Genomic DNA, 23,194 nt, shown 5'->3' with positions numbered 1-23,194 from the left:
GACATTTGCAGCATCTGCATTTGGAGAAAATTGTCTCCGGGCATATGGTTCCTGCTGCTGGCCTTTCCTCCTCTAAGTTCAATTAGTAGATGGAATGTTGTTGCTACACACAGTTTCTCATGGCATCTGGGCCTAACTCTGTTGTTTGAGGTGGTAACCTGTGGGTCAAAGCCAAGGGCCAGGCCATTGGCTGTTCCTGGGGTAGGTAGGTGGCCCCAGCTTCACCCATTCATGGCCCCTGGCCTTCCAGTCCATTGCTGATCTCTCTAGCTGGTATCCATGGGAACCTCCGTCTGCTTGGGCTTAAGTGCTCTGTTTTTCCAGGATGGCCTGGGATCTCTCAGGGTTGATCTATATTTTCGGCCAAAAGGCCTAGCTCTCAGGACTTGGTAATGGGACCCTATATGGTAACAGCGCCATTGTGAATATAATTCATCAAGATGCGGTCCTCCTGGAGTAGGGTGGGCCACTGATTCAGTCTGACCAGGGTTCTTTTGAAGAAGACAGACACATGAGGAGAAGGTCTGAGATGATGCTGGCAGAGTTTGGAGGTGTATAGCCACAAGCCACCAACTTTGCTACTGTCTGTGAGAGCCCAGAAGCTTGGGAAAGGCAAGAGAGGTTCCTTTTCAGACTTCAGAGGGAGCAGGACCCTACAAACAACTGGAGTAGACAATTAGTTTGTGCTGTGGCGCTAATGAAGAGACAACCTGTAGGTCGGTGCTTTTCCGTCTACCATGTGGGTCCTGGTCACCACACTCGGGCCATCCAGCGAGCTCCCCTCCCCCCTGAGCCATCTCGGTAACCCTGACAACACTAACCTCAGAGATGCCAGCACATCTGTTGCTGCTCTCCTCAGGGTTGCCAGGTAATGGAATCAGCGAAGGTGTTCATCAGCAGTGGGTGATATCTGCACACAAGGTGGTATAATTCAGCTTTAATGATGAACAAAACAATACCGTTTATAAGAACATGGGTAGAACTAGAAATCATGCTAAGTAAAGTGAGTCAGACTCAGACAGATGCCTCTCCTGGGTGGAGTCTGGATCACATAGAGAGGAGTGCAGTGGGGTGGTAGGGAGGAGGGAGGAGGAAGTAGGATACTCCAGAGGGAGCAAGAAGACCAAACATGATGCTCAAGTATGAAAATGCCACAATAAAACCCATCATTCTGTACAACCGACGTGCACTAATTAAATGGCTAGAGCTTGAGGGATGTTGCTCCCTAATCTTGTGCTGCCTCTTGGTGGCAAGATGTTTGTCCTAGCTTTTCGGTGATGGCAGGCCCGGGTCTCCTCTGTTCCCTCCAATGAGGGCACCTGAGCTGGCTGCCATCACTCCTTTCTTTCCATGCCTGGAAGGCTCCTTCAACCCAAGCCTGGTTTGCCTTTCTGCATGAAACATCTTCCTTTATCTGTGCCAAGTGGGGCCTGACTTTCAGCTGTTTTTCAAATCAGTTGTGTGTCCTGACTGTTCCCTGGTTCCCGAGAGCCTTGTCTTTGTTTTGTGTTTGTTTGTTTGTTTTCAAGACAGGGTACCTCTGAGTCATCCTGGCTGTCCTGGAACTCCCTCTGTAGACCAGAACTGAGAGAGATCCACCTGCCTCTGCCTCTCAGTGCTGGGATTAAAGGCCTCTGCCACCACTCCCGGGTGAGAGTTCTGTGTTGGAGAATATTTGACTACATTGTGAACCCCAAGATTGCAAACCAAAAAAAAAAAAAACTTGTATTCTGGCTGAACCCTAGCACATATCTTAAATCCAAGAGCTAAATAAAGTCAACCCGAGGTCAAGAGGCAGAGCGAGCAACCAGCTGTCAGAAAGGAGGGTCTTTGAGTGGAAAGGGATTTAAGACGGCGTGGAGAAGGAGAGGGAGCTGTTTCCTTCTGAGACATCGGTAGGGAAGTCAACTGGGAACACTATCCGCCTCTCTGAGCTAGCAGGGTTTTCAGCCTAGCCTCTGGGTCATGAGTCTTCATTGCTCAAATCAAACAACTGCAAGTCTTGTTTTTAAAACAAGTCTTCTCTCATTTGTACTTCCGTCTTAGGCTAGCAGAGAGGATTTGGCAGTCCCGGCCTTGTACGTGGATGCTTCAGCGGAGATGGTGGCATCTACATAGCCCAGTTTCACCCAGGATCTGTTTTCTTGTGCCCAAACTGAACACCAGATAAAGGTTATAAAGTATAACAGGACACCAGGGGCAGAGATTGAGTGTCAGTGATGAGCTGTCTTGTGAGAGGGCTGATGGGTTAGCGCTAGAGGACCCCTGGGACATGGAGTATTGTCCCACTCAGGGCCCACCCCTGCCCTGTCGGACAGTTTCTGTGTGTGGTGGTGTTACAGGGGCTCGGATGTCACCGATGCCGGCCTGGAAGCCCTGGGTTTGGCATTTCTAGGGACTGGGAAGTATAAAGATGTATTCCAGCAGCTTCACTGCTACCATGACTACATGGTAAGTTACTAGTGTGCATCTGCATTCTTTGTCTTTATTCCATTGCTATTTTGTTGAGACAGAGAACCCACTATGGAGACCAGGCTGGCCTTGAACTCTGCCTTCTGCGTGCTAGGATTAAGGGTACGTGCCGCCACACACTTTTCTAAAGGGCGTGGTGCGGTAGCCAGTTTTCTGAAGTTCCAAACCTGCTCTAGGAGTCTTCCGTTCCTAGCTTGTCCAGTTCGGTTTCAGAACTATAAGAAAGATCTTCCTGAGGTGTTGGGGTGTGTGTGTCAAAGAGAGGCAGTGAAAGAGAGCAGCCCGGGTGCACAGAGTGTGCCAACCACGCAAGACACTGCAAGGGAAAGAGAGGAAACTGTGTGCTCTCTGTGAACACGGAGGCTGTCTGTGGGGCTGGCAGCCTTTCTAGCCCGCCCTCCCCTTCTTATTACCACGTTTTTTGGGCTCTGGAGCATTCTTCAACACTCAGAGCATGGGCAGAAGCCACGAAGGTGTGTCATAGAGCAGAGCCCCAAACAGCCCCACCCCTTTATGGGCTCTGCCCCCAGTGTGATATTATCAGAAGCTCCTGGCATTTCTGGATGCTATTGGTGGACTAGGCCCACTGAGGCTGAGCTATCTCCACTGAGCTGTGTGTCAGCTATTTGAGCTCCAAGACACCTTTGGGACCCTGAAGGTGTAAGACGTGGCCTCACCCTTTACAACCTTCTGTTGGCTGTGGCCCCACCCCCACCCTCCAGCTTGACACAAGCCCTGGTCATCTGGGAAGAGGAAACTTCAATTGAGAAAAATGCCTCCATCGCATTGGCTTGTGGAGAGTCAGTGGGATATCTTCTTGATTGATGGTTGATGTGGGAGAGCCTAGCCCATTATGTGTGGTGCCACCTCAGGGCAGGTGGTCCCAAGTTGAGTAAGCTATGGGGAGAGCCTTAGTGTTCTATTGCTATGAAGAGACACCATGACCATGACAAATCTTGGAAACCATGTAACTGGGGATTTGCTTACAGTTAAAGAGGGTTAGTCCATTATTGTCATGGCAGGGGGTGTGATTACCAGCAGAAGGCATGGTGCTGGAGTGGTCACTGAAAGCTTTGCATCCTGAGCTGCAGGTGGGGGAGTGGGGGTGGGAACTTTAGGGGGAAAGCGGGGAGACACTGGGCCTATTGTGGGTTTGTTTGTTCGTTTTTTTTTTTTTTTTCAATTATTTTTGCTCTGTATAGTATAACACAGTTTTTTTTTAAAGATTTTATTTACAAAATATTTCATGTATATGACTACACTGTAGCTGTCTTCAGACACACCAGAAGAGAGCACCAGATCTCATCACAGATGGTTGTGAGCCACCATGTGGTTTGCTGGAAATTAAACTCAGGACCTCTGGAAAAGCAATCAGTGCTTTTAACTACTGAGCCATCTCTCCAGCCCCCATTGTGGGTTTTTTAAAGCTCAAACACCATTCCCAATGACACAGCTCCTCCAAGACCACACCCCCAATCCTTCTAACAGTTTGCCAACTGGGGACCTAGCATCTGTGAGGGCCATTCTCATCCATACTATCATAAGGAGCAAGCCAGTAAGCAGTGTTCCTCCATGGCTTCTGCTTTAGTTCCTGTTCCAGGTTCTGCCCTGAGTTCCCTTCATGGTAGACTGTAAACTAAAATAAACTCTCTTCTCCTCGATTTGCTTTGGTATTAGTGTTTAAGCACATCGATGTATTTGCCAGGGTCTCTCTATAAGGACCATAGCCTGGCAGCTCACTTGGGGAGATTTAAGGAGGCAGCTGGGGACAACGGGAATTGCATTCTGGAATTCGCCAGGAAGAAAACCAGCTGCCTCAGGACCCAAGATAGAGAGTATGCTGCTTGGCAGCTCAGAGAAAAGGAGACCATGTGACAAAATGTAAAATTTGGTAGATAGAAAGAATTCTCAGGGTGTCTGATCCATCATCAACCAAGAGTGGTCCTCCCATTTCCAGATCACTGGTGTAAGCCCAGGCTTTGAGGTCCCTTCCATAAAACCCACCTGCTCTGGTTTACCTCAGGCACCTGGCTTCACAGTCAGGTGTGTGGAAAGCTTTGCTCTGACAAGGGACCACAGCGGACCCAGCAGCCACCTGTGGGAACTGTCCTACCTGCTGACCATTCACTTTCATTTTCTGTTTCCACCCTGTCTTCTGCCAGCCCCACCCTCCTTTCCTTTTCTCCTCCTGTCCCTGGCTGAGTCTTTCTGCCTCCTGGCCCCTTTGACTGCCCTTCCTTTTTGCCAAAGAGGCTCCAGAGGAAGGTCCTGAGAAATTGGCAACAGCAGGCTATGCTCTGCCATTTGTGGTACCATGGCGTGCCTCCCTTTAAATTTCTGGGAATTTCCTATCTCTGAAGAAGTCCCTGGATGAAAGTCTAAAGGTTCTTTTCAATTCTGGACATTAACCCTCTACTTTCCATAGATGGGAACACCGCCATTCCCCAAGTTTGGGATATTGTCAGTGGACTATTCCAAAGGGGTTAAAAACCACCCCAATGTTGCTAGTCTAGACAGGGCCAGAGAGGTAATACTTATGATAGTGACGCTGCCTTGGGGTGATTTTAGTGCTTACAGACATACCCTCTTATGCCTGTGGTAACATCTTTACACCACAGACTGGATAATACCTATTTTATGGATTGACAAAGCAAGGCTCTCCCAGGGATATATGGTCTCTGGTTATCGATATGATATGAGTTAGAATGGGCACTATACAGCCAGATGATCTGACTATGAAACCACTGAAGACTCCAGGTCCCAATAACAAATGCGGGGTCACAGCAGATGATGTAGGTGGCAGCCGTCGGCACGGGTATGAAGCATTTTCTACCACCATTTGCTCCAGCACAGAGGTCAGCATTCACCCTTACACGGTCCTCTTTCCCACCACACTGCTCTCCCAACAGTGCTAAACACAATCCCAGTTTCCCTGGCTGGAGGAAGTAGACATCTTCCTGACCCCCATCCCTTTGATTCTCTCCTTCCAGATTGTAAATTCACCTGCCACCCAGAGTGCCGCAGCCTGATCCAGCTGGACTGCAGCCAGAAGGACAGCCCTGCCCTGGACAGACACTCCCCAGAAAGCACCCTCACCCCGACCTTCAACAAGGTAAGCAGGGGAGCCCACAGGCCAGGCTGGAGAGCAGCCCCTGTGGGTGGCACAGGCCCACATATACAAGTTGCCCTGCAGATTTCTCCATGAAGTGCGTCTGACCCTGGGCTCTGATCCAGCTATGGGTGTAGGTAGAGGCAGAGTGATTCCTAGAGAAGTTTCTAGAAGGCCTGAAGCTCCACACATCATCTTGTCTTTAGATCATAGATCCTTCCAGACTCTCAGACCAACCTTCAAAGGGGCTGGGCATATGTTCTTTCTCTGCAGAAGCAATGGGAGTATGGTGTCCTCAGTGGCTCATGATTCTGGGGTTTACAAAGCACACGAATGGCCGTGCATCTGCACTGTAATGTTTAAGGTTTGAGACGCAGACAGAGGACAATGCGTGTTGATTGCTGTGCTAAGCATTCATCAGATATCTGTTATGTATCAAAGCATAATAAATGATAACTTCAGATGGGCCACAGAGAGCATCTGTTCTGGCTGGGGAGTTGTAGCACAGCTGAGTGGTATATACTGGGACATGTGTGCAATGACTATCAGCCAAGATTTTTAGGTACACTGTGTAACTGTTTCTGCTAACAATAAATCAATCAATCAATCAATCAAGAATGATCTCCCGAAGAAGGTGACATTTGATGTGAGCCTTGTCCTTTGGGTTGAGGGCTTGCTGGTCAGGGAAAGTAAATACGTCCTATGGTGTTACCCATTTATCAATTTAGCAAGATTTTAAGTCTCCACTATGGGGGACTTGGCAATACACCTAAGAAAAATGGCATGTGTGTGTGTGTGTGTGTGTGTGTGTGTGTGTGTGTGTGTGTTGTGCTTACAGTCAGGTGAGAGGAGCAAACTCTGACTCTGAAGAGGGAAACACACAGGCATTATGGAGGACTCACGAGCAGTCTCGGGTCCCCCGGGCTCTAGGCACGTGCTCCATGGTGTTTCAATGCCAGGTCTCCTGTCTCTGTGCTTGCTCCCATGGAAAAGCATCATTACAAAACAAGTGTGATATGTGCCTATAAGGGATAATATCAAACTGGTCCTAAGATGTACATTGAAAGCGTTGGCGCCCCTCCTCAGCCTTCGGAATCATGGCTACTCTAGCACAGTCTGCAGCCAGGCCTCTGGCAACAGCCTGGCCCACACATGAGACCTGAGAAGCACTGATTAGCAGTGCAGACTTGTTTTATGTTGTCTTACTTTGCTTTGCTTTTTATCCGCTGCTGGCAATGGTACCTGAAGCTTGCTGGGCCAGTGCTTTGACTGAGCTTCTACACAAACACACACACACACACACACACACACACACACACACACACACACCCTGCAGCCTTTTGATTAACATTCCCTTAAAAGACTGAGGGTGAATAGAGCAACATCCCTACAAGGGTCTTTTTATGGATTTTTTGTTTTTGTTTTTGGAACAGGGTTTCTTTGCATAGCCTTGGCTGCCCTGGAACTCCATGGATAGACTACATTAGCCATGCTGGACTCGATGGCCTACTGGCCTGAAACTCAGAGATCCACCTACCTTTGCTTCCCAATGCTGGGATTAAGGGTGTACACCACCACTGCCCAGCCCCTAAAAGCATATTTAAACAACTGCTTTCCCCAGTTCCTCTTTCTCTTTGGGTACTGTTAAGTCTCTTCTTTCTGCTCCCAACCCTACCCAACCCCCATCCTGGATCTTGGTTCCCCACTACCTAGATCTGCTTCTTGGGGTCTCTCATACTCTGTCTAGAACAGCAGGCTACGGAGGAAGCGATCTGCCCCCTCTTCCGAAGACATCCGGCCTTATCTGGAGATGGTTTGGTTTGTCAGCTGGGACTTAGTACTTAGAGGCCAGGGGTTCTGCTAAGTGTTCTGCATGTTGCAATATAACCCACAGAGAGGCAGTATGGCAGCAGCTGGCCCCAAATGTCAGCCGTACAGAGGTAGAAAAGCCTCTGTAGGCTGCGGGCCAACTCCCAGGGCTGTGGACACAAGGGTATGGTCTTATTACGCATGCGCACGCGTGCACACACACACACACACACACACACACACACACACACACAGAGTCACTTAGAATGATGGCCCGGAGCTCGATTTCCAGCAGTGCATCAGATAACAGAAGCCTGTCCTCCTTGGAAGAAAGGGCATCCTAGAACCCTCTGGCTAACTGAGTCATGTCTGTCTATCACAGAAACAGCCCTGGAGCATCACAGAGCTGTAAGAAACCCGCACAGTGCCAGCCAGCGGCCCCCAGCAGCAAACAGCTTATGTGGGCCCAGGTTGCTGGGTGCTGTGGCATGTGTCTTGGACAAGCTTGACTCTACTCTTCAGTACCCCGCCAGACTCTGTGGGGAAAGCCAGGCCCTGATCTCTGCTTCTTCTAAGAAACCTGTTCCTGCTGATTTCCGCCTTGGCTTGGGTTCTGTTACATAAGAAAGGCAGGTGCTTCCTTCTACCTGACTGTTGTCGCCTGGCTGAACTAACTCACCTCTTGCCATCTTCCTGAGGATTTATCAAGGCAGAGGCCTGGGCCTGAGTTCAGCTAGGTGGAGGCTCATGTCTACTGTAAGGTCTCAATCTGGTGGCATTTCTCCTTTTTGCTACATAAGGAAAAGAAGAACATAGATTTTTCAACAACTGGAAAAAAAAGCATTTACACGAATTTTCATGTATCCCTCTGTACAAGCATTTACATGTATGTGTGTGAGCGTGTGTGTGTGTGTGCATATATGTTGAAGCTGGAACCTGTGCGTTCACGAACCACTACTGAACTGCTACTCCCAAGCCTTCATACATTTTTCAAAATATGACTGAGATTATCCTATGGATAGAATTTGACCTTCACCTTTTAAAAGCAATAATGGCCGATTTCTGACTATCTCAGCAGAGGAAGGAGGAAGGGAAGGCAGATGTGGGAGGGGCAGGATGGCTTAGAGCCTCTGCTGCAAACTCCTGAGGCCCTGATGTGGTCCCTGTCCCTCCTCGGGAAGGCACGATGGTTGCCTGCTTTCGTCAGCTAAAAGAGCATTGGTTTTACGAGTCTCTCATTGGAGGTCCTGAAGCCTAGGTGCCTTTCTCTTGGACACCCTTAGTATGACCAGACACGTCTCTGCAGGCCTCCCCAGCCCCTGGCTTCAGATGCAGCCCATTTGCCTGAGATTGCCACCGCTGCTAGTTGAGGAGCAGGCAAACTGCTGGAACAGCTGGGGTTCTTCCATGGGGGGAGGGGAGGTACCCTGAAGTGTTTTCTATGTCTAGGGGCTTTGAAAGTGCTCTTACTATGCAACCCCAGTAATGACAGCCCCCAGTAGCACCCCAGTGCACCCACAGTGAAGCGGCCTAGCCGCTCCGTGACGACGCGAGAGAAGATGCTGTGGTTATGCTTTGGTTCTCATCCGACCGCGCTCTCCCGAACCAGACAGCTCTGGCCCTCTGGCTGTTGACACACTTTCTTGGACATGGATACACAGATTATAAGAGACAAACCGAAATACCCCCGTTCCTCAAATCCTATTCCCCATTTATTTCTCCTCCACAGCAGACTCCTGAGTCTCCTTCGAGACCAGCTCCTCCTACAGCAGTTCCCTGGCCACAGGCACTCTCTTGGTGTCATCCTGCTTGGGACCTTCTAGCCCTGGCCTTCCTCCACATGGCTTGTTTATTTGGCATTTCTCTTCGAATACAAGCATTTTTATTTATTTATTTCTATTGACTTGTTTGTGTGTGTGTGTGTGTGTGTGTGCTGTATATGTGCATGTATATGCAGGTACAAATGTGTGTGCTGTATATGTGCATGTGTGTGCAGGTACATATGTGTGTACTGTATATATGCATGTGTGTGCAGGTACATATGTGTGTGCTGTATATATGCATGTGTGTGCAGGTACATATGTGTGTACTGTATATATGCATGTGTGTGCAGGTACATGTGTGTGCTGTATATGTGCATGTGTGTGCAGGTACATATGTGTGTGCTGTATATATGCATGTGTGTGCAGGTACATGTGTGTGCTGTATATGTGCATGTGTGTGGAGGTACATATGTGTGTGCTGTATATGTGCATGTGTGTGCAGGTACATGTGTGTGCTATATATATGCATGTGTGTGCAGGTACATATGTGTGTGCTGTATATATGCATGCATGTGCAGGTACGTGTGTGCTGTATATGTGCATGTGTGTACAGGTACATATGTGCATATGTGGAAGCCAGAGGTCAACTTTGGGCATTGTTTTCTGAGACAGTCTCACTAGAGCTTGAGGCTGGCTGGCCAGTGAGCTCCAGGATCCACACCCCCAGCGCTGTGATCACAAGCGTGTGCTACAATGCCCAGTTCTGTACATGCATTTTTGAGGATCAAATCTTTGGAGTGGGTGAAAGTCCACCCACTGATCTGACAACCCAAACCAGATATGGTCAGATGTCCTAAGGGAAGGGGCAAATCACTCCCTTCTGTGACCTGCTGTGCTAAAGGAAGGTATAGAGACTCCCCCCTCCACCAAGCAGTAAACCCAGGACCAAAGCCACAACTCTGGTCCTTACGTCTGTGTGTCAAGCTCCATCGTTGGGTGCATAAAGACCATCTGAGCTATCTCTCTGCAAGCACATGAGTTCCTCTGACTAACCACAGAGGCCATACATCCTGCCACTGTATAGGTGACCCTGTTCCATTTCACCCAACGGACAAATGACTTTCAAATCTCCAGAGTGGATCAACCTGGCTGCCTTTCAACCTTGGGGGTCTCTGTTCCCTTTCTGCCTGCATTCCCACCCCAGACATCGACAGACACGCCCCTCCTCGCTGTCATTCCTCTACAGGGCCTGGCAGCAGCTGAGAACTGACTCCATGGGCAGGAGTTCAAATCTCCTGACTCCTAACCTTGAACTACCCACACAGTCTCCATTCCAGGCCTTGCTTACCAGGTCCTTAAGAGGAGGAGGGGCTACTGTGTGTGGAGCCCAGGACCACCACACGGGGGAGCCAGAGAAGAGGAAGAAAGAATCTGAAAGGACAAAAGCTTTTTAGTTGGGGGCGGGGCATTGAGTTTTTTCATACAGTATATTTTTATTATATTCTTTGCCCTCCCTGAAGCTTAATGAGTGTGCATTCTGTTAAGGTCCTGGCTCTTTGTCATGGAAATTCTTGGTGGATTTGCTCATTTAACTGAGGGAAAGATAGATAGATAGATAGATAGATAGATAGATAGATAGATAGATAGATAGATAGACAGATGGGTGGGTAGATGGATGGATGGATGATGGATGGATGGATGGATGATGGATAGATGGATGGACAGATGGACGGACGGATGGACAGACAGATAGATAAGATATATTCCCAGTGATTTTCAGTGCTGGTGATGAGCCCAGGGCCTTCAGCATGCTAGGCAAAGGTTCTATCACTGAGCTACATCCCCAGCCCTTGATTTGTTTGTTTGTCAGACAGGGTCTGGATATGGAGTCCCCTCTGGCCTGGAACTCATAACCCTCCTCCCGTCTCACCCTCCCCAGTCCTGAAGTAACTGGCTGTGGCACCTTATCTGCCTACACTGTGTTTCGAAGCTCCATTGTTGGGTGCATACAGTTGTAGGATTATTATGTCCTTATAATTGTCCCCTTTACTGATGTGAAGTATCTGTCTTTATCCTTGGTAACATTTTGTGAATTGAAACACCTTCTTACATAGTTACAGAACTTTGTTGGTTTTTTTTTGTTGTTGTTGTTGTTGTTTTTAATTTTTGAGATGCTGGGATTTGAACTTAGGGCCTCACATATATTGGGCAAGTGCTTTACCACTGAGCTAATATTCCTAGCAGCACTCTTTCTTTGAATTACTGTAAGTTTAGTATTTCTTTTTCTTTCTTTATATTTATTTATTATTCTATTCATTTTACATCCCGACTGCTGCTCCTGCCCTCCACTCCCCCCTTACATAATCCCTTCCCCCTCCCCTTATCCTCTGAGAGGGTGGAACCGTACCCCCACCCCACCCCATATCACTATTTGCTTTTTGCGCTTGCATGTGTGCGAGCACATGTATGTGGTGTTTGTGGGGGATGGATACCTCAGCCTGAGTGTCCGGGTCCACATCCATGTATACATATGGAGGCCAGAACAGGGTGCTGTGTGGCTTTTTTCCTCTCTCTCTACCTGTTTAGTCTGTCTCTCACTGAACCTGAAGCCAGCCACGTGTGCTGGGTGACTAGCCAAGGAGTTGTTGGCCTCTGCCGGTCTCCGCCCTTCAATGCTGGGGTTCCAGGCATGTACGGTCATGTGTAAGTTCATGTTGGTGATTCAGACTTAGTCCCTCATGCTTGCAGGGAAGTGTTCTTACCCACTGAGCCATCTCCTCAACACTACTGTGTCTCTGTAGCCAGGTGTCCTTTAGCAATAGGGTGCTGTCCGTCTGTAAAGGTCATGTGTTGACACAAGCTTTGGCAGAACTTGTTACACACCTGGCTTGTGTTGAGCGTGTGCAAATACGAGCCTTCAGCTTCCCGTGTCTGGAGAGGTCCTTTTGTCTTTGGGTCTGAGCTGAAAGTTCTAAACTCAAAGACTTTTTCTTTTGTTACTTTAGTGTGAATTCTTTTTTTACACCAATTCTACTATTTTCTCTCATGGTTTTTCACCTGTAACTGCTCTGTGTCCAGGGTCATCTGTATGTGACATGGTCTCCTTCCTATGCTGTCTGTCGTTCTGTCTGTCTGTCTGTCTGTCTGTCTGTCTGTCTGTCTGTCTCTGTTTCTCTTTCTCTGTCTCTCTGTCTGTCTCTCTGTCTGGTTTTTAAGACAGAGTTTCTCTGTGTAGCCCTAACTGTCCTGGAACTAGACCAGGCTGGCCTTGAACTCAGAGATCCTCCTGCCTCTACATCCTGCAAGCTGGAATTAAAGGTGTACACCACCACTGCCTGGGCCACTCTTTACTGTGACCTGTGACTTATTTGAGTATCATGCGCCCTTTGTTGCTATGTTTCTTTTGCTTGAGGTTCATTCGCTTCCTTGGCTGTGTGGGCTTATGTTGTCCTCAAAATTGGGGAAACTGTAGGCATTTCTTCAGTTTTTACACCCTCTGGCTGATTTTCTCTGGAGGATTCTGGTTATATCGGTGTCATTTGGCTTTTTGGATTTGTCCCACAGCTGACTGCTTTGGTCTTCTTGAAGGTGTTTGTTGTTGTTGTTGTTGATGATGATGATGTTTGCTCTGTTTCCTTGGGGTGGTTACTACTGCCATCCTCTGTCCACCATAAAATGGAGGCAACCCACTACCTATGTAGTTTGTGGACATTAGCAGGAATGTTAGAAAAGGCAGAGAGAGTGTAAAGGAAAAGATGACGGGGCACCAGTGAAAGGAAAAGTCACTGAAAGGAAGAGTCACAGGGCACCAATGTTGTGAAAGGATAACGATCAGAGTCACGGCACCAATGTTAGGGGAAGGATGAAGAGAGTGGGGGGCATATGGCCCATGAAGGTGCGGCCGAGGCCTGAGGGCAAGGGAGATGCCTCTGGGGGGCCCATGTTGGGAATCCCTTCCCTGAGGGACCAGCCACACAACAGTATAGTACGGAATAGAGTTTATTCAGGTCATGGGAGAGTTAAGAGGGTGGTAGAGGCAGAGAGAGAGAGAAGTAGAGGAGTAGAGGCTGGCCATGAGCACGTGGGAGAGAGGGGGGAAGGGAAGGGAAGAGGGAGAGCAAGGCTGCAAGAGCACAAGAGCAAGAGAGGCCAAGAGAGAGAGGAGGGGTCAAGCAGCTCCTTTTATAGTGTTAGGTCACTGGGGCGGAGCATACCTGGCCACTGCTGGGTAATTGAGGGGTGGGGTATACCTGGCTGTTGCTAGGTAACTGAGAGGTGGGGTTTATAGAACCCCAACAGAGAGGGTCCAAGATCCAGTACAGTCTCCTCTGGCAGGCTTGGGAAATGAGGGAACAGGGTGCATTAGACTCCCACCTGGCCTCTTCAGCATTTGCTTTCTTGGTTTTCATGATTATAATCGAGCCTCAGTTTCTGTCCTGACTCATTTCCTAGAGAAGGAACCAATTGTCCGTCTCCCAGGGAATTTCAGAAGTAGCCAGATGAATGCTAGCCCATCCATGTGTGCCAAAGGAAAGCAACTCTCTCTACCCAACTCATGGCATATCCTGTGCCATGACATCTTTGCCAATTACCTACCATTTCACATCTGGCTCCAATAGTGCTACCTAACCCAACAATTCACCTGCACCTAGAACTTTCCCCGCATGGGAGCTTCCCAAGGCCACTTTGCCTGCCATGGGAAGAACTCATTTCTGGTGTGCCAGAGCCAGATACCTTCAAAACAGGATAGTACCTGAGAGCCTGTCTCTAAAGAGGGTTGGAACCTCCGTTCTGTTTCCCTAAAACCTTGGGATCCCTGGAGACATTTCTCTTTGCTCCTCATAGCCTGTGAGCAATGAGCTTCCAAGATGGCAGGTCATTCCCGAAGCTCTGAGGTGCACGGCAGCAGGACCTTCCTTTCTGTAGGTAGTACATGAAGGTTGAAATCTCACAGCCAACCCACCCAGATTCTGGAAGATTAGCGCCACACCTGCTGGGAACCTGAGGGAGAAAGTTGCTGAACCGAAACACTACTGTTCTCTAGTTTCACAAAAAGGACGACAAAGGCACAGACTCCAGACCTGACCCCAGCCTGGTCATGAGCTCTTCAGGACGTCAGCTTTTTGGTGTGGATGGCTGAGTTAATTCAGATCTGCCCAGCGTTTCTATGCCTCCAGACTCTTGCCAGAGCTCTTAGCATAGCAGTTAAGCAAGTAAGCATGGTGTGGGCTAGTGCCTCCGAGAAAGTGAGTCTCGTGTGAGCCTAACTTAAATGGTATACAGATGCTTATCTTGTGAGACAGGAAGTCGTCTGTGGAAAACTTGAGTTGTCTGCTTTACACGGCCATGTCGTGCTCAGAAATGCCACCCCAGGGACGGTAGATAGTGGTCTTAAGATTCAACCTAAATAAGACATTTGGGAAAGGATGCTTCTGAGGAAGGTGTGGGATGTGTGGTCATCACTGGGGAACAGGAAGCAGAGGACAGAGGAGTGTGTGTGTGTGTGTGTGTGTGTGTGTGTGTGTGTGCGCGCGCGTGTGTAACACATACATCTATGTCTGTATGCATGTGTTAGCCAGAGACCAGGCTCAACGGACATTCCTCAAGAATGCTATTTCCCTTATTTCTGTGTGTTGGGGATGGCATGTGTAAGGGTGTGTGTGGAGAACACTCATGCATGTGTGTGCATGCACATGAGAGGCCTGGGAAGGGCGTCAGATGCCTTCCTTGGTCATTCACAACCTTAACCCTGGAACTCATTAATTCAGCTGGACTGGCTGGCACACAGCCCCAAGAGATCCTCCTGTTTCCTCCCCCACCAGCTCAGGAACGTAGGTGTGTGGCATCATGTTTGCCTTGTGTTATTGGTGATGGAGATTGGACACAGGACCCAGTGCTTGAGTGACAAGCCCTTCCTTGACTGAGTTGTCTCCCCAACCCCCAGAAGATTTCAACAAACAGAGAGAATAACAAAAGAGAAAGCGTGAGAAGAAAGGAGGCCGCTGGGAATGCAAGTCAAATTTAGCACCGCTGTAACGAGGGAACTCGGTCCTGCTGCAGCCATGATGATAATGGGTTGAACCTCTAAACCTATAAGTCAGCCTCAACTAAACATTGTCCTTTATAAGAGTTGCCTTGGTCAGGGTGTCTCTTCACAGCAATAGAAACCCTAACTAAGACACCGGGGCTGGAGAGACGGCTCAGAGGTTAAGAGCAGTGGCTGCTCTTCCAGAAAAAGACTGGGTTAGGTTCCTGACACTCCAGTGGCAGCTAGCAACCATCTGTAACTTCGGTTTCAAAGACTCCAACACCCTCCTCTGGACACCGAGGGCACCACGCACGTAGGTGGTATGCAGACACATAGAGGCAAACACACTAGTCCCCACCAATGTCACTGCTTGTCTGGATCAGGCAGAGCCCCAGGATGGATATGACAAGGGCAGTGGACTTAGGACAGAAAGGAGGACTTAGAGTCATGTCTTTCATCATTTGGCCCTGAGTCGGGGAGTGGGCCCCTCACCAGTTACCAAGGGTTCCACAACCTGCGTGGTGCAGGTAGAGCTCTGCACAGCACACTTCGGGCCCAGTCCTGTTCTGGCCCCATGGGCAAGATCAGGCAGTTCCAATGCTTTGTGGCTTACACCTTAGAAGTTTAAGTCCTATCGCCCAGGCTCCTCCACACCCCCTCCGTTCCCAGGGCCAATCGATGTCACTATAGTTAATTAGCCAACGTTGTGATTCCAGCTAGATGCTCAGGACAGACAGGCTTCGTCCCTTTCAGGTCTCAGTCAGGAGTTTTCCCCACAGAAGCTGCCCAACTTGCTCTATTGGGTATGATCTTTGCCAGTTTTTTTTTTTTTTTTTTTTTTTCATCTCCTGGGACCCTGCAGTCTCAACTTTGATGACTTTTTGCTCCTGGCCTCCTTCTGAGCCTCAATCTACCGGCAGGTGGTGGTGGGTGAGAAGGATGTATTACTAGGAGTCAGGAGGCTTTGAAAAGGATGACCTGGGGTAGAGCAGGTTGCTGCCATTGGTTTTTTTTTTTTTTTTTTTTTTTTTTCACCTATACAATGGGCAAATTACAACCAGCAGTCTCAACAAACCCAGACCCCCGAGATCTCTCAGACACTGAGCCACCAAACAGGCAGCATACACAGGCTGGTCCAAGGTCCCGGACACATTTACAGCAGAGGACTGTCTGGTCTGGCCTCAATGAGGGAAGATACGCCTAACCCTCGAGAGACTCGAGGCCCCAGGGAGTGGGGAGACCTGACGGAGGATGGGGTGAGTGAGTGTTGGGGTAGGGGTATCCTTTAGAGACAGAAGGAGAAGGAATGGGATGAGGAACCGTGGGAGGGCAGATGGTGGTGATGGGGTAACGACTGGACTGTAAGAAATAAATAAATTAAATTAAATTAAAAACTTTTAATGAGCATAATACCTGCTCTGAAGGTCATGGGGTGTGCTAAGCAAGTGTGGGTATCAAAGGCCCTCTGAAAACCCTACTCAGCATCGGCTCGCGGTGTCTGGAATAGCAGGGAGCAATGCTCTATAAGAAGACAGTTTTCCTCCTTCTCCTTGGTACCCTATGTGCTGTGCACAAGAAGAGACTTGTGCTGGTTCTTGGGAGGCTCGGGCCTAGCGTTGGGAAAGGTTGTTACTAGCTGTGCTTGAGATCACACGTTTTGAAGGTTGTACCTCCAAAGTGGCACTGTGACCCCAAGGACACAGTGTGGTCACAGAGGATCTGAGGCCTGTGTTTGCTGAGTATTAGATTGCTCCACTGAACCTGGGGGTTGGCTTTATTAAAAACTGTGGAGTTTTTCCAGCTGGGCAAGGAGGGCAGGATATTGTAGATGGCGTCCTCTGAGCATTCATTCTATCAACATCAGCTGTGGGCGCCGATTTCAGCTTCCTGGCTTGAACCACTGTCTCCGGGGAAAACCTCCCAGCCTCTAAAATGCCCATTTGATGGTGGGCGTGGGCAGAGCGAAGCCCCTCCTCAGTCCATCCCAGGGAGATAGATCTCCCCTGGCTCCTAGCAAATCCTCTTTGCTCCCTTACTGTATCATCTCTTGCCTGCTGTCTGTCTTTCCTTCTCTCCCTTCTAGGGAGGGGGAGCTGGTAGCACTGAAGATTCTGGGTTGAAGGCACCACCCCAGGGCGCCGTTCTCTGCTTGTTTCTCTATGGAATGATGGAGCCATACTGAGCTCAGATTTAGCTGAGGAGGGGGAAGAAGGCTCCTCACAAAGTAACCACTGCTTAGAGTGGAGTGTGCAGCTCCGTCACAGAGACTTGGGTCCTGAGAGCCTACCTCTCCAGCTCAGCCTGGGCTCCACAGGCCATCAGACTCTGTAAGTGTAGTTGGTGCTCCTAGAAGTACAAGCTTCCAAAGATGGTGCTTTCACTGCCTGGCACTCCAGGTTCCTCTGCATTTGAATCTGGCAGAGTATCCACCCAACAGTCCTATCTCAGCTGATGGAACATCTCAGTGACTCAGAAAACAGACCCTAGGGTCACAACTCTGGTCTGACCCTATCATACCTGGCCTGTTTGCATGACTCTAAGCTTTGGCTTCCTCATCCATAAAATGGAATTAACGGTCTCGACTTAATGTTTAAAACCCATGGCAGACAGCATGCTGTCGCCCAGGACACACGGTTGTTGCTCGAACAATGGTAGCTCAAATTGCTGTCAGACCACTGCGGTCTGGAAGGATCAGTCCCAAGTAAGCAAAGCATTTGGTCTAGCCCGCCCAGTCACCGGAGAATTAAGTATAGGAATGACTTGGCCCGGCAGAGAGCCTCCTTCATCAGACTGCCGGGAAAACGTGTAAATAACCTGGTGCTGTCTGCCGCCTCTTTGATGGTGGAGTTCTGTGGATGGAAGGGTGGATCGGCCTCACCCTGCATCACTTCTGGGACTTGCAAGTGCTCATTAGACCCGGTGGTTTTCTCTGCTTCTTCTCCAGGCAGGCCAGACAGCGATTTCCCTCTCCAGTTATTTCACCTGACCTAGCGCCTGGAAAGGGGAAAGGATAGGGGTGGAGGGATGGAGTAGAGGGCCTGGGGGTAGTGGAGGGATGTACCTTGACTCCAAAGCTGTTACCATAGCACGTGGGAAAGGCTGCTTCCAGGAGCAGGAAAGGGACAAGGGAATTGTCCCCCTTGTGTCCATCCGGGCTGGTCCCTAACCTGGCATCTACACCAGGAGTCCTTGGCACTCAGCTGGGGGGGGGGGGTGAGTGACACCCAGCAGGGTTTTGGGGAACCTTGCTAGAGGAAGTGGCTTTAGAGCACACAGAGCAGTACAGGAAAGGCACTGGGAGGGAGGTGTAGGGGTGGCTTGTCAGCACATGGGGCGGGGAACCAGCAAGACAGGCACAATGCTCAACCCTGCAGGCGCTAGAGAGCAAGGTGCGTGGACCCAGGGGCCCCAAGCTGTGCAGGCGCTTGAAACCCCAGTGAAGGAAGCAGAGACTGCCTGCCAGAGAGCACCCTGGTAACCCAGGAGAACCAGCACCTGAGCGCAGAACCAGAAGGGCCCCTGACGCAGCCCCTGCACCGCAGTTCGATGAGCTCGGACTCGGGCGGGGCCCAATGACCGTGGACAGTATGAGCAGCGGATACTGCAGCCTGGACGAGGAGCTGGAAGATTGCTTCTTTACGGCCAAGACCACCTTTTTCAGGAATGTTCAGAGCAGACAGCCTTCAAAGGTAAACCTGGTGGTTATAGGCGCCCTCGAGGGAGGAAGACCTCCATGGTCTTCGAGGGAAACCGGGGATCCTTCCTCCCCCAGGTAGAGCCATGCGCTGCTGGTACAGTGGCTTCGGGGCCTCCGCTGCTCTGATCGACCCTCCTTTTAGTATTTCCTGCCCTTAGGCCTTTCAGAATGACTCTCTAGGATTTGGAGACCTCACTGATTCGTGGATGGCTGCTTTGACTGGGTAACTGGGCACCTCTGTTTTGTTGCCCTCCAAATTTGAGTTTACACCCAGACCCTCAGTAGATAAATACAAATTGAGACTTCCGTGTTGTACGTGGCTAGGAACCATTTTAAAAGCCTTGTCTAGCAACTTTGCAGAAGTCCAGAGTGGTTTCAGAAACAGGCTCCTCGCTGAGGCTGCCGTCATACCGCTGCTTTAGCTCCTGAGTGAGCCTGGACAATCTAAAAGGGGCTGTGTGTTTCTTAAACATGCTGGCTTTGGATACCCAGCCAGGCTGGTTGTCTGGCATTCTCTCCTGAGTGCCCACAGAGCCCCACAGACTGCCATGTGTGTTGGCAGGGACAAAAGTGTGACGTTAATTGAGCTACTTAGGCAGCCAATTCCAAGCCTAAGACTAGAGAGGCTACCTCCGAGGACCAGTTTGTAGACAGGCATGAATAACCATTCGTAGGGGTGTGGCAAGGTCATTAGGACAGGTGGACCTGCACCCGATAAAATTACCTCAAAACTTCCCTAAGTCTATCTGGGAGACCCCTTTGTGACTAATCCATCTTGTTTCCAGGTCCTGTTTGTGCTGAGTTCTGACTTTAGGCCAATACTCTGAGCCTCCCCCTTGGTGAGCTGGTGCCCCGAAATCCAAAGACGGCTTGTGATTTTATTCAAACAGACCCATGGAGCCAAGCACTTGCTTTTCGGGGTGGGGGACAGGGAGGCAGTAGTTCCTTCTATGGCTAAGGTAGGCCTCAGGCAGAAAAACATCACCGCGGAGGGGAAGTGTCCCACCCATTCTTGGGGTTCTTGCTTCATCATGAACCCCTCCTCCCAACCCAGAGCAGTGGCTCACAATCTTAAGTACAGATTTGTGAGCCAAATTGTGAGCAGCTACAGAAAGTACCCACAGGGCCTGGGGAATCTGAAAATCTTTCTAGGTCACCCTGAGACGCCACTGTTGTTCTATTGCTTGAGCAAGTTTTGTTACGGCCTGGGAAGGAATGGTTCCTGTTTTAAAAACAAAGTTTAGCTTCTGACTTGCTTCTGACTGCCTGGGCCAGTCCCAGAGGTTGAAAGTTTTGCATAACTGGAGTGAGAAGGGGCTGCTGCGAGGTGTCTTTTACTCGGCCACTGGAAAAGGCAGTTGTTTCTGTTAGTCCTGAAAAAAAAATGGAAATAGCCTTACAAAGAAATACGCCGAGTCTGACCTAGGACGGGGGAGGGGCGGCAGGGGGACAGCTTTCTCTCTCCTCTGTCTCTTGCTTCAAGCCCAGGCACCTTCCTCTTTCCAGTCTCCCCCATTTTTCCCTTTGTATCTTTTATTCTTTTAAGAATTATTTAATTTATATATGCAGACTGTCTCTGTCTTCAGACACACCAGAGGAGGCTATCCGATCCCATTTGCAGATGGTTGGGAGCCATCATGTAGTTGCTGGGATTTGAACTCAGGACCTCTGGAAGAGCAGTCAGTGCTCTTAACCGCTGAGCCATCCCTCCAGCCCAGCTTTGTATCTTGAGTCCATTATGTGGCTTGGGTCCTTAGCACGTTTCTTTACCACTGTGTCAGCATCCGTACTCTTACTAAGGATAGGAACTCCCTCTAAGAAATTCATCTTCTGGAAAATGAGATGCCAGACGGTCCAGGAATGGGTGGCTACTGTAGGGAAGGAAGGGGAGGCAACATGACCCAACTTATTCTTGAACATTCAGGACTGCTGTCAGGGACAGAGAGCTTTGCTCAGTACTAGGCTAACCTTTGGCACCAGGCTTACACAGGCTCGGTGACTGGGTTCTAAAGTGGCCTCACCGGCTCTCAGAGGTGTGTAGGGCCAGCTGACCACTGAGGAGGCCTCACTCCAACCTTTCTGGGGTTCCCTCCTGTCGGTGGTGCTTTATTGTCCTGCTTCCTCTATACTAAATTTCCCAGCTTTACCAGACTCTCGGAGTCTGGAAGGGGTGTCGGGGTGCACTGTCATATCCTGACCCCATCGTGACCCCTGAGCAATCTTTGTCTCCTACTTAAAGGGAAATTGAATTTCAGCTCCTAAGAGATTTTTTTTTTTTTTTTTTTTTTTTTTTTTGGTCTCAAAGGGAGGGAGTGTGTGTGTTTCCTTGTCTCTTGGAGACTTAGGTCCCCTCGGGAAAGGCTGAGATTCTTCTATAAATAGCCCTGTCAGAGCCACCGGTGTCAGCTGTTCAGTCTGTGCCTGGTGGGACAGAACTGCAGGAAAGCCCCACTGTTGTTTGGTGCCATCCCCTGGGAGCTGTCCCTGAGTAATCTTGAAGCAGTCCCACATACTTCTCTCCAGATGGGAGTGGGAAGTGTGAGGGATCCTACCCTCTTTATACACAGGAGGTGCCTGGGAAGAAGGAAAGAGACCAGCTCTGGGCCCACCTGCTCTTTCCTCTGTAGAGATGGCAGCTCCCTAGGGCAGTGTATTACATTCGAATCAGACTGGGGACCTTTTGAGTCACACTGACCAGTTTCAGGATGCTGAAGTGGTACTCTCTGGACACCTCCGTCTTGACTGAGCCGCATTCGTGTCTTCTGGGTCATAGACATCAAAATGAACTTCTGATGGTTTGAAGGAGAGCTAGCCTGGGAGCTCAGGCAGCTGGCAATGTTCATACTCTTACCGCCAGGTAAGATGTTGAAATGTCTACACGTTCAACAGATCTAGGACTATGGGAGCCCAGCAGGGCATCGGGGGTGAGGGGGGTGTTCTGAGGAGACACAGAGCCGCTTCTTGAACAATGCCAGAGTGCCACACTTGGCAGATGAAGACAGTGAGGTAAGAACGGCAGGAGGACTTGACCAGCATGTATCCACTGAGCTGGGGCCTGAACCAACCATCTCAGACTGCTCTTTAGGCATTCTTCCTGCCTGGCAGGTGACCAGGACAAAGGCTTTGTCTTCTCTGGAAAGACCCAAACAACACTGTAAGTCCTTTGCCATCCCTCGAAGGCCCAGGGGACCTTGACTCTCTGTACCGTGGCAGAAGGTCACTGTAATCTATTAAATATTGTTTAAAACGTATTTTCAGTGTTTATCCTAAAATGGAAAGACTACTTGCTGAAAGAAAAAAAAACAAAAAAAAAACAAAAACAAAAAAAACAAACAACAACAAAAAAAAAAAAAAAAACCCTCCTCCTGCTTTTCCCCCTGCGGAACAAAAAGCAGACTCAATTTATGATAGCGTCATGGCTAAGCACACGCTGCTCCCCAGCACCCACAGCACCCAGCTTTCTTTGGATTGCCTTGAAACCTTTGAATTCTTTTTTGTTCAAGAAAAATGCCAGGAGGCAGACTACGGGGTTCTATACAACTCCTACTTCTCTTCCTCATTTCTTCCCATTACTCCTTGCCTGCAACAGGGCCTGTGTTACTCAGGGAATGGCAGGCAAGCCTGGTCCCTGAGACCAGTCCAGGAAATGCTCATTTTCCTACCACCAGCAGCACACCCAGGCCTCAGTCACAGCCTCTGCCCCTGACCACCTTGGCAGTTGAGAAAACACTAAAAATAAGCTAGCTACAAACTTGGAGCAATAAAAATAAGACAGGAATCCCAGATGGACCATTCAGCGGCTTCCATGTGCTATCCCAGAGGCTCACCCTGCCCAGGACTAACCACAGATGATGCTTGGTACTGCTGTTTAGGAATGTGGTCCCTGTTCCCTCCCTTCACTTTGTTGGCTCCTTGGGCCTGTGCAGCTGTGCTTTCCCTGAGAAGATGCCAGTCCCAAGAGAGCAAGAATTGTGCCCTTCCTGCCAAGGCAGCAGTGTGGACTCAGTTACAGAGGTACACGTAGATGACCAGCTAGCTGACTTCAGCTACCACAGTTTTCACCTTGTGCAATCCGGATCGGTCTTGTGACAAAGCACCCCTAGATTTTAGTCAATGAGTATAAATAAGTTGATTTTCCTTTACAGAGAATTAAACTGGTAGCAGTCAGGGGGCCGATGAACTCAGAATAACACAGGAGAGATTCTTGTGAGCCAGGTCTGAGAGTGTTTTATTTTTTTAAAGAATTTCATATATGAATATTTATATATTTATATCATTCTCATCCTTTCTTGTCATCTCTCCAAGTCCTCCTGTGA

At 49.4% G+C, this 23,194-nt stretch overlaps 1 protein-coding gene across 3 annotated transcripts in view; it reads left to right on the top strand.

The window, feature by feature from the left end:
• Window positions 1-23,194, top strand: part of RASSF5 (Ras association domain family member 5) — a gene marked incomplete at both ends in the record, with an annotated part of 61,282 nt that overhangs the window by 22,218 nt on the left and 15,870 nt on the right. For 2 of the 3 annotated variants that reach the window (XM_080918048.1, XM_080918049.1), the window contains one exon: window positions 5,463-5,584. In XM_080918048.1, coding sequence (XP_080774174.1) covers window positions 5,463-5,584 — 122 coding nt within the window. Of the gene's footprint in view, window positions 1-5,462; window positions 5,585-18,753; window positions 18,871-23,194 lie in introns of those variants that run through there. The other variant, XM_080918050.1, reaches the window with a different exon arrangement.

This window comes from Micromys minutus (assembly GCF_963924665.1).
Source record: "Micromys minutus genome assembly, chromosome: 6".
In the NCBI taxonomy this organism is placed as follows: Eukaryota; Metazoa; Chordata; class Mammalia; order Rodentia; family Muridae; genus Micromys; species Micromys minutus.
Note: the sequence above shows the minus strand (reverse complement) of the source record. Positions and strands in the feature narration are given on the sequence as shown.